This window comes from Bombus vancouverensis, unplaced genomic scaffold (genome assembly GCF_051014615.1).
Source record: "Bombus vancouverensis nearcticus unplaced genomic scaffold, iyBomVanc1_principal scaffold0139, whole genome shotgun sequence".
Classification (NCBI taxonomy): Eukaryota; Metazoa; Arthropoda; class Insecta; order Hymenoptera; family Apidae; genus Bombus; species Bombus vancouverensis.
In genome coordinates this window covers 1-11,227 of record NW_027469027.1, presented here as the reverse complement: position 1 = coordinate 11,227, position 11,227 = coordinate 1, and the positions used below count along the sequence as shown (strand labels likewise).

The window sequence follows — 11,227 nt, the reverse complement described above, 5'->3', positions numbered from 1 at the left end:
TCTTTGTTCATTATTATAGTGTCCATTCTTCTTATAATTTGCGTTCGTTCATTTTTTATAGTGTTCATTCCTTACGGCTCATTATTCTTCGCTCATTAGTTTGTTCATAATTCTTGTGATCGTTTGTTATTACGGCCCATTATTAATTTATTACTACGTTCGTTATTGCGCTCGTCACTGCGTTTAGAAATTTTGTATAGTATTTTGCGTTTCGGGGTCTTTAGTTTTTCGGTCAAGAAAAGAGAGTCGCGACTAAGTAAAAAGAAAATTTTATCTTTGAAGTCCTCATTTCATCGTTTAAACACAAACGCGCATTGTAATTGCGGTATTAATCCAGCTAAGTGAATTGCTCAGTCTGTATTAAAATAGATAAATAAAGTAAGAGTTGATAGTAAACTATATTCGAGTTCAAATAATAAACCCGACAAAACTTTGACGACCACCGGAGCGGCTGAGGCAATGGCACCAGACAGCACCTACTCCTCAAGGTAAGAAAATTAATTTTGAAAATTTCCTTCTTCTCTGGTAATCTCGTTGCCCTCGAGAATTGAATTAGAACTTCCTATCATCGATTTCGTTTTATTTTCGTGAACGGTTTTGAAGATAGAATCATTGTTTAAACTTTTAACAAAAGAGTTGTCCGCTGTGTCGGCTTGTGCGAACGGTGTTTTCAGCTACTGAAATATCCACTGATCTTCGCATTCCTCCTCCCATTGTTGGTAAAATATTACCCGTCTTTGGGCAAGGCTTGCGAAATCACACAAGTCCCGCACAGAAAGGACTATTAAATACATCGTCGGGGTCAATCGAAAATTAAGAACAATACCGGCATTGCTATTAACCGATATTCTTGTCATCATTGCATGCGATTGCAAGAGAGATATAACAGAACAATTTCCCTTCGAGAATTTAACCAAAGGATCGTTCGCTGTGTTGGCTTGTGCAAACGGTGTTTTCGATTATCGAAAACACCCATCGATCTTCGCATTCCTCCTCCCACTGTTGGTAAAATATTACCCGTCTTTGGGCAAGGCTTGCGAAATCACACGAGTCCCACACAGAGAGGATCGTTAGAATCATCCTCGATTATTAAACTCAAAAGGCAAGAAAATCGTGGTGACAGAATCCATCGTAGTAAATGAATTGAATTTCGGTTCTAACGGCAAACTACTACAGCGAAATTAAAAGAGAAGAAGAAGTCAAACGTAAAAATAAATTTATATAAAACAACGAAAAATCTCACATTCCTATCCAATCCAGCAACGCTAAAATATATATATCTAGCTAATAAAATATATATATAATAACCTAAGCCATTTTACATTCAAATAAAAATCCGTTCAACGAGGAAAAATATTTATAGTACCCAGCTTTAATCCTCTCCCGTGCTAGTATCCCTGCGCATAGCAGGTTAGCCGAAAAGTGGAATTCGTTTACCAGTTGCATTAAGCGTCAGTTAACGCTACCCATTAAACGTAAAAGAAAATAATAAAAATAAAATATTTTGAAATAGTCCTTAGACTATTTCTGGTGGCAGCAACTACCGTATTAATTAGAAATCTAAATCAGTATTAAAACACACAATAATATCATTTCAATTTATTTCCCTTCCGATTAAATTCAAAACTCAAACTATAAAAAAAAAATTTTCAGTAAAATTTAACTTTAGATTTGATCGATTTAAACAAATAGATACGTAACAGAGTAAAGTAATAAATTTTTGGTGGCAGCGGTGGGATACGCTCCACGGAGGATTAAAGTTGGTTTAAACGGTTCGATTCGCTCCACAAGGGATTAAAGTTGTCACGATTATCGATAAAATATATACCTAAGAAATAATGTCGACTAAATTAGAATCGTTGGACAAAGGCATGATCTTGATGTTATCGGAAAAACTTAAAGCATGGGATGCGAATTTTCGCGACATGAGTACAGCAATGAATAAATTACAAGACGATGTGCGTTCACTGAAAATAAAAAAGGAAATCAAGACACCCGTATCATCGCCGATAATTTCCCAAGCGACAGTACCGATAGAAGTTAATCCCCAATCAATTAAGTTAAAAGATGCAATAGAGACAGTACCAGTGTTCGACGGACATCGACCCTCGGTATTTCGATTTTTAAGAGCATGCGAGCGTGCACGAAACATGGTTCCTAGGCATCAAGAATCTCAGTTAGTAAAATTATTAACGAATAAGCTTCGCGGACACGCGTTTCTCGCCGTAGAAGACACAGAAGTAATAAGTTCAAACGATTTCGGGAATAAATTAAAAGATATGTTCGGTCCGGGAAAAACGGTTAACGAATATAAAGGGGAATTAGCTACAATATTTCAACGACCGGGAGAAGATATTTTGGACTACATAGAACGCGTCAAAGATCTCAGGCTGGCGATAATGAACGGGGAAAGGTACGAGTACGGCACCGTATTTCAAGATAGGATAGATCGAGACACGAGGGAAGCTTTCGTTAAGGGGCTCCCAAGTAAAGATAGCAGGATACCAATCCTTGGACGATGCGTACCGCCAAGCCGTGAAAGCAACACGAGAATTAAAACAAGTGAACAATAGAATTCGATACCAACGTCCGACACCTTCGGATAATTATAACCAAAACAACGCTCATCCACCATACAATAGTATCTATACTGTAAACAACCGCCAGGACTGGAGATTTGTACCGCCGTCGCAGAAACATCTAAACAACCCGGGAATAGAAGTAAATGTCAGGAAAGAAACAAGAGCAATAACTTGGGAAGAAAAACGCATAAATAAATACCTCGATAGAGATCTAAATCAATAGAGAGATGCTGATCATTTCAACCAATCAACTTTTCAATGCAAACACCATTCCGTTGCTGTGATAAGGGATAATGTCACGTTAAATAATAAAAGGACGCACGGTGCCATAGACAGGATCATGAGTGAGAAATTTTCTGAGTTACCAAACAAGATAAATAATATTAGTGCCAAAGAACTTTCAGACAAAGCAGAAACTAGGAAATTGAACGACGAGACGACAGGCAATGCTTATCCACTGCCTAACATCACAGAGATATTGGACCCGCTGGGAAGTGCAAATCGCCTCTCCATGTTCGACTTGGTAAAGATACAAAAGCAAGACTCCACGAATTTCGTGAATGTTTCAACCATAATAGGAAAAGAGATAGCGAGTACATCTCACTCAAAAACTTCTATAAAACCATCAGAAGGAAACTTTATCGAACTCAAAGCCAAATCATTAAATTGCAAGGAAGATTACACTATAGAAAATAAAAATATAGCTATCCCTAAATCCAAAACAGAATCTATAAGCAAAAAGGTTTGTAATAAAAATTCAAAGAATAATTCCAAATCTACCAAAAATATTCCTAAACGTTCCATACAAATAAATAATAATTTAATTATAATAAGCACTTCCAGTAAAACTATTCATCCTGAAAAGGTAGAGAAAAATAAAGGTGCTGCGAATAAAATAAATGAAGAAGAAAAAAGGGTAACTAAGGAAAAGGATTCTAAACATTTTCAAGCTGAAGAAACGCAAGTTCAACGAGCTCAAAGAAATCAAAAGGGAGAAAACAGGGAATCACCAGTCGAAGATATATATAAAAACTTGAATAAATACGCTAGCCATTGGATTATAATTGGATTAAAAATACTTTATTGGTTACTACATCTAATATTTGACGTAGGTAACATAGTAAGTAGTGCTGATCTTATGATTCCCCCAGGAAAATATGGATGGTATCACACTATACTATATACAAAATATTTTTGGGTTAATATGGCTGCGGCACTCTCAAAAATTTGTATCTTAAATGCTATTAGCAAGCAATTGGATAATTGGATCAATGTCAGTAAACCTGTGTCTTGGCGCAAAATAAAAACTAAAATGAAGGAAAGGAACGAAATTCTCCCCGCACAAATTAGTTTCGGACATCTAGCCAGAGAACCTATTGGTGAAGTAACAATCGAAGAGAACACGGAACCAACATGCGCAGAATATCTCGAAGATCTGTTCAATAAAATTAACACTGTACAACGAATGGCAAGAGAAAATTTGATAAAATCCAAACTAAGACTAACGATCGACGAATTAACCCTCAAGATTTTAAAACAGGAGATTCGATATATCTACTAAAAGAACCTAGTAAAGGAAAATTCTCCGATCAATATACTGGACCATACAAGCTGCTAGAAATCTTGCAGAACCAGAACGTCAAGATTGAAGTAAAAGGGATTCCGCGAACGGTGCACTTAAACAAGCTAAAACTAGCGCATAACCGAAATAAGCAATGAATAAAGTGATTTCAGTGGGCAACGTAGTGCAGTAGTGTATGTTGTAGTGCTGTTCGTCGAATAATACAGATATCGAACACCTAAAAGAGAAAAGGAAAAATTATTATGTGTACTCTAATTATTGTTTGAATATAAAACGTGTTGATTCAATAAATAATTAAAAGAGTGAAAGTGAAAGTTACCTTGTGAACAAGTGATCAACAAACAAGAAAGTGTACGTGTAAGTATAGGTTATGGATCGTTGTTCGCGGAACATAATGTATGACAGCTACCTAAAATAAGTGAATAAATTAGTCTCAATTGTCTCAGTGCAAAATACAAGGTTACTAAGTGTTATAACTATATTGTGGATAAATCAAAAGGAAGTGTGACACTGTTGGTCGAATAATACAGATAGCAAAAACCTAAAAGAAAAAAAAAGAAAATTATCAGGTGTACTCCAATTATTGTTTGAATATACAACGTGTTGATTCAATAAAAATTAAAAGAGTGAAAGTGAAAGTTACCTTGTGAACAAGTAATCATCATACGAGAAGGTTTACGTGCAAAATAGGTTATGGATCTCGGTTTGCGAAACACCATGTACAACAGCCAGCTGAAAAATAAATGAACAAATTAACTTCAACTGCCTTAATGCAAAATACAACAGTACTAAATGTTATAACAATACTATGGAAGCATGGCACTGTTCGTCGAACAACACAGATGGCGGAAACCTGAAAAGAAAAAGAAGTTTATTACAAATGCTCCGATTACTGTTTGAATGTAAAACGTGTTAGTTCAACGAATAACTAAAACAGTGGAAGTGCAACTTACCTCGTGAACAATTAATCACCATACAAGGTAGTGTACATGCATGAATGTCGCAGATTAACAAGAAGAAATAAAATAGCTGATAAGTGTAGAAAGTGGTTAGAAAATAATTAAGATAGATTAATTGAAAGTAAAAGGATATCTTATTATGTATTAATCTACGTAGTATTGTTATATTATTATATCTAACATGTAGAAGTGGATTTTGTAATACACAATAGCGGTCGCACACACAATGCATTATACACATATTAAACTAAATAAACTAAACAGTACCATTATGGCCACAGATATAAGACGATTGAAGACAACCGTAGTAAGTATCCAAGGCATATCGAAGAATCAGATGATGTTGTGGGAATGATCTAGGTAAGTGATGCAACATCGAAAGAGTAGAATCTGAAGAATTACAGACAATGTTAATCTAACAAGTAGATTTTAATCACTAATAAGGGAACTAACTCATATCATACACAAAATAATAGCAAATAGCAAGTACATGCAATAATAAATTAATAGGGAAAATAAGAAAGGTTAATAAACACAGGAATAGGTTAGAAATTAATCAAGATAGACTAACTAAATATTAACAACATGACTGAACTCGGTGCAAAGGAATAAAGTTACGTTACACAAAATAACTGGTAACACAATACACAAAAAAAAGACGAAAAAAAAAAACATTAACTAAATTAAACGAGATTTATATAAATGCGAGTCACGTATAATCAAAACAATGACTATCGAAATTCGAAAACAACACAATCCATGCTATCGCACTAAGGTAGCACACAGTATTGACACACACACAATATCATGAAACACAAACAATATTACAGAAACACTACAAAATAAATTATAATAATTAACAAATTAACTATTTCAACAACACGCTACTGTTGACATTAAACAAACGATATACGCAAGCGACCATGTTGAAAAATTCGTCGCGCGCACATACAAATAATAGCCAATACAATGTAATACAGCATCATAATAGCAATGTTAGGTACTAATAAAAAAAAAAAAAAAAAAGGGAGAGAGTTAAGGCAAATATATATAGTAAATAACAACTAACGTAATCATAACATATTATATATATTATACTATATACAGAGATACAGTATTCATACAAGGAACAGGTCCGAATGAAACATATATATAAAAAAAAAAAAATATATAATATATGTATATATTAACTATTTTTGTAGGTGTGTACAGAACTGATGGCGAATTCATCAACCATTCTCTGAACGACGGATGGAAGAACATGTAGGTGTTGTCCAGACGTTTCACGAGGAATCCAGAGAGCATTTTGAATCTCTGCAGAAAATCCTTCCATGCATGTTCGTTTACAAAAACCTGACAGACATCGAAAGAATTTTTTTTTTAGTCCAAGGAATAGCAATCCGCACCGTAGAACTGTAAAGCACCTGTACGCCACTCACGAAACCAAATACTTTTGCTATCCATCTGTAAACAAACAACATCTATAACAATACATATAATTTTCACTTATGTTTACCAATATATATACACGCATGTTGTAAAGTAGGCGATATTTATAACACTCACTTCCATTGATAATGCAAGTGACTCGTAAAATAAGTCGTCATATTTACCATTACACGCACATATATATATATATATATATATTCAAAGACAAGCTATAATTGGAATTCCTATTGATAATATATACTTATATATTTATAACGATAAAACAAATCTCATCTATATTACTTATCAATACGTATGCATATATGTATATAATTATAACCCAGCATTCATAATATTTATTTTCACTGATAACATGTACGTAAAACCTAAAATAAAACAAAAGTTTTAATAATAAAAAAAAAAAGAGAGAGAAAAAAATAATATAATATATATATATATATAAATATAAAAATTTTCTTTTTTTCTATACATATATTAATAATAATAAAAAGTTATTCTTATTTCTGATAAACTCGAAAGTAAAACGACAAATGACAACATTATACCATGATATACTGACACAAAGACGCAACACACAGAAGAAACTAATAGAGAATGCTTTAAGCTTGGCAAACTTACCGCCCGACGAATTTGCATACACCATAACCAAAACCCAGGACGCATGGCTCTGATCGCAGGAGAAGCGGTCCATATAGTCAAATGCATTCCGGTACAAGTAAAAGTACGACATACAACAAAATGCTACTCGGAGCTACCCGTTTGGCAAGGGAATCGCACCACAGAAACTCCGCCCGGACGTGCGCCAAACGTGGCGATATTCAGCATCATCGTCGTTGGCCACGAGCGAAATATATATATATATATATATATCCCGAAAAAAAAACCTGGATGCACTACGGGACCACGTCATGTTCCCGGCAGGAAAAACTGCAGTCCTGAACACATTGGCCAGAAGAGCGACAGGAAAAACAATCGTCCCTGGAACAGTAAACATCCTGGGAACGATGGACGACAACACCAGTAGTCACTCAACAACCAACGACATCTACGTCCGCCTTGAGCGAACTCAGTGACACAATCAGTCAAATTTCCTTTGGAAATTTGAACTCCAAGGGCGGGGGTGTCACGTCCCGCGCTCCGCACGCGCCGTAACAAGAACAAGAAAACTATTCTATACAAAACGCGCGAATAAGGATTTGAATGCACAAACGAACGCACGGCGCTACGAAACTAAAGGAAGGATTAACAAAACGAGGGCGACTAATAAATCCAACCAGTATAAAATAAAACAAATAAAACCAGCTAATGGATTGAACGAGTTACGAACCAAACAAATAAACCGGGAAATAAGAAAGCTACAAAAGGGGAAATAATTGAAACGCCAGAAATACATGTATATATAAATATATTTTAATCAATCAACTTGGAGAGTTACATATAAGTATAAACACTAATGCTAGACATGTAATAAACTAGTAAATATTAGAGACAGTGCTTCCAATACTATATTAACAATTTATGAAATATAAGTATATACGAAGTCAAAAACTAATAGTCTAACGAATACATAAAACATACAATATTGAATTATTAAAGAAATAAAAGTTACATTGTCAGAAACATATATATATGTGTGCGCATTCTATCAAACAGATGCATACTTAAAACTAGCCTACATTCCGGTAAAGAATTATAAAATAAGAACTACATTACGAAACATGCATGTCTATATATAAATATATAAATTATATTCTAAACTAAACTACTATTAATGTATGCTCTTTCTACATTATTGATTCAAATTGATAATCTAAGATACATACTTAAAACTAGCCTACATTCCGGTAAAGAATTACAAAATAAGAACTACATTACGAAACATGCATGTCTCTACGCAAACATATAAAAAATCTATAAACTAAACTACTATTAATGTATGCGCATTCTACGTTATTGATTCAAATCGATAATCTAAGATACATATTTAAAGTTAGCTTACGTTCCAGTAAAGAATTATAAAACAAGAACTACACTGCGAAACATGCATGTCTCTATGCAAACATATAAAAATCTATGTATGCTCATTCTACATTATTGATTCAAATCGATAATCTAAGATACATATTTAAAACTAGTTTACGTTCCAGTAAAGAATTATAAAATAAGAACTACATTACGAAACATGCATGTCTCTACATAAACATATAAATAATCTATTTTCTAAACTAAAACTACTATAGAACACACAACGCAACACTTGGGACTAAGCGACAACCTGTCGATAGCCCAAACGCTCAAAACAATTAACAGCGCAACGACTTGAGGAATTGGGTACAGAAATTCTACCATCAAACACAAATATGTAAACACACATTAAACGCACAATAATCTAGAAACAAAACCTTCAATACTATGTTGTCACAATACAAGATATATATGTATATATGAAATCAAATGATTGACACATAACCTCAAATACACAACACTATATCACTAAAGAATCTAAATGAAAATCACTTTGCCAGAAATATATACATATATACGTGTGCGTGTGCGTGTTCTATCTTATTAAAAGAAATTAATATAAAATAAATAATTAACATTTCATTTCGTATGAACACTACATGGGCAAGAGAAATATGCATATAAATACGTATATAAATATATATATATATATGTGTGAGTGCATATGTTTTATATTATCGAATACTCTATAAAATAAACTACTCAAAGCAATAAATAACGCAATCGAAGAATTACAAAACATTAGCTATACTGAAGTGACACACAACATAAACATATATATATACGTATATTCACACGAGTTATACTTTAAAACAATATTAATAAATAAATGTTCTAATTGCGGTAGAATAAGGAAAAACGAGCGACAGACGAAAAATTACTTCGATATCAAACAAAACTAAAGAGCCGTCACTAAAACTTTGCTGATGACATTTATGAGCAGCCATGTTGGATTTACACGCGTCATGGCGACAGGAATATTAGGGATTAATGGCAGTCAGGCGTGAGAAACAAATCACGAAAACACATTGTTAACACTTTTCTTTAATAAATTCTATGCGCAACTACAAATGTAAATATATATATATATATATATATATATATATATATAATTAATTAAAAAGGGGGGAAATATAAAATTAAATATATTTAACGTACATAAAATAGATAACACATTTAAAAAATATATATATATGTCGGAGATGAAAGGAAAGCCGAAGCCTTTCCTTGGAAATTTTGGGAACATCCTCTAGTACCTTAGCCTAGATTTTATTATAGTTGTAATTGCTTAAGATTTGTAATAAGCGAGATTGGGTTCGAGGTGACAATCGGTCGCTGAACGTAGCCACGGTCACGGGATGGATGTTTTATCTAACGGAGGTCTGGAGTGGTTGTATGTGTTTTCCGAGAAATGTGGTTGTGGCGGCATGCGGCCTCGAGAGCGGGCCTAGCCACGTGTGATGTTGCCTCGGAGGTGCCGATGCAATGGGACATACATTGCATTAGTAATCAAAACTCCAGGCAGAAACTGCCTAGCAACGGCGTTTGGAACTTTCTCGATGCTTCCAACGAGTGTGCCTAGCAACGGCGTTTGGAACCTTCTCGATGCTTCCAAACGGGTATAGAAAACAAAATGCAATCGTACAGGGAGAAAAATCTCCACGAGGCTGGCATTTCTTGCGATTGCCTTGGAGAGTGATACATCGAGCATTTTCGACGATCGCATTTGCGTCTAAGTTAGTTTCGCTTAGTAAGGAGTTATCCCGGTGACCGTGGATTCGTTTGAACTCAAACATTGCTAATAGTATTATTTAATTTAATTATTCGTAGATCGTATTATTCATTAGGCTTAGTGTTTGTTAGACTTATTATTAGTTGTACTTATTACTTGTTAAGCTTAGTGATAGACCTGTATATACGTGTAAATAATCTCGGCTTTGTGAAACGATGGCTAGTCCACATGAAGAGTCGTCGCGCGCCCAAAATTCGAATCGTGATCCGACATATATATATATATATATACATCGTACATAAAAACAAAATACATCTAAAAATAATAATAATAAGGAACCTCTGATGGAAATGCCTTCGCAAACATTGTCCGAACGTCGATCACCGAAGCCTAGGGGAACAACAAAAAGGGAAAAAACATTAAAATCGCAAAAAACAACCAGAATATGCGAATATCCAAACTTACGAAAAATAACTCAAAGAAGGAGGTCCTTGTTGTGGGAGAGCAGCGGATGTCGCGCGTGTTGCCCGAGCGAGCATCGAAGTGATAATGATGCTGCGGCCGCCAGCCCTTGCACGCGCCGAAGAAACACCGGTAATTCCCACGGTACAGCACGTGGAAGTTTCTCGCGGAAAGGACTAGATCAGCGTGGAATGCTTCAAAATCTCCTAGACGCTAGCTCAGCAGAAACACAGGACTGATAAAAACTAAGTCGAAATATGGAATTTACATTTTGTCACGTACGATTCCAAGAAACCCAAACTGCAACATCCCGATTCCCACGGAAGCGTACCCCCAGTGGACCACCACCCCGTGGGGGATGGCATTATAAATAAGCGTAGCAACATAGCGCAGCGCTCATTATTATTCTGGTGAACATTCTTATTACGGTTCATTA

The 11,227-nt window shown here is 34.8% G+C and overlaps 1 protein-coding gene and 2 long non-coding RNA genes across 6 annotated transcripts; 1 reads left to right on the top strand and 2 right to left on the bottom strand.

Annotated features, from left to right (window-relative positions):
* Positions 1 to 4,566: 4,566 nt before the first annotated feature.
* Positions 4,567 to 9,579, bottom strand: LOC143305105 (uncharacterized). Of its 4 annotated transcripts, XR_013061786.1 has the most exons (5): positions 7,191 to 7,330; positions 6,690 to 6,937; positions 5,391 to 6,587; positions 4,808 to 4,896; positions 4,567 to 4,705 (listed from the first exon to the last, which is right to left on the bottom strand). XR_013061786.1 is itself a non-coding variant. In XM_076627685.1 (4 exons), exons 1-4 carry the CDS (start codon positions 5,497 to 5,499, stop codon positions 4,641 to 4,643), a joined length of 309 nt encoding a protein of 102 aa, XP_076483800.1. In that variant the 5' UTR covers positions 5,500 to 5,507; the 3' UTR covers positions 4,567 to 4,640. The 4 variants fall into 4 exon arrangements, 3 of the variants coding, with proteins under 3 accessions (XP_076483800.1, XP_076483799.1, XP_076483801.1); XM_076627685.1 differs by lacking the exons at positions 6,690 to 6,937; positions 7,191 to 7,330 and adding an exon at positions 4,972 to 5,017 and having other exon boundaries at positions 5,391 to 5,507; XM_076627684.1 differs by lacking the exons at positions 6,690 to 6,937; positions 7,191 to 7,330 and adding an exon at positions 4,972 to 5,017 and having other exon boundaries at positions 5,118 to 5,405.
* LOC143305107 (uncharacterized) lies at positions 4,896 to 6,057 on the top strand. Its single transcript, XR_013061788.1, has 2 exons — positions 4,896 to 5,144; positions 5,405 to 6,057. It is a non-coding gene; the product is annotated as an uncharacterized LOC143305107 (long non-coding RNA).
* A 146-nt stretch (positions 9,580 to 9,725) lies between the features above and the next one.
* On the bottom strand, positions 9,726 to 11,221 carry LOC143305106 (uncharacterized). The gene is made up of 2 exons (XR_013061787.1): positions 10,795 to 11,221; positions 9,726 to 10,719 (listed from the first exon to the last, which is right to left on the bottom strand). It is a non-coding gene; the product is annotated as an uncharacterized LOC143305106 (long non-coding RNA).
* Between the last annotated feature and the right edge of the window lie 6 nt (positions 11,222 to 11,227).

What these genes read in the sequence shown, in the direction of transcription:
- LOC143305105 (XM_076627684.1), bottom strand. Translation starts at nt 5,364, where the DNA reads ATGTGTATAATGCATTGTGTGTGCGACCGCTATTGTGTATTACAAAAT. An exon ending in AACAGTGCCATGCTTCCATA is followed by an intron (nt 4,897 to 4,971) that starts GTATTGTTATAA and finishes TTTATTTTTCAG; the next exon opens with CTGGCTGTTGTACATGGTGT. An exon ending in GATGATTACTTGTTCACAAG is followed by an intron (nt 4,706 to 4,807) that starts GTAACTTTCACT and finishes TTTTTCTTTTAG; the next exon opens with GTTTTTGCTATCTGTATTAT.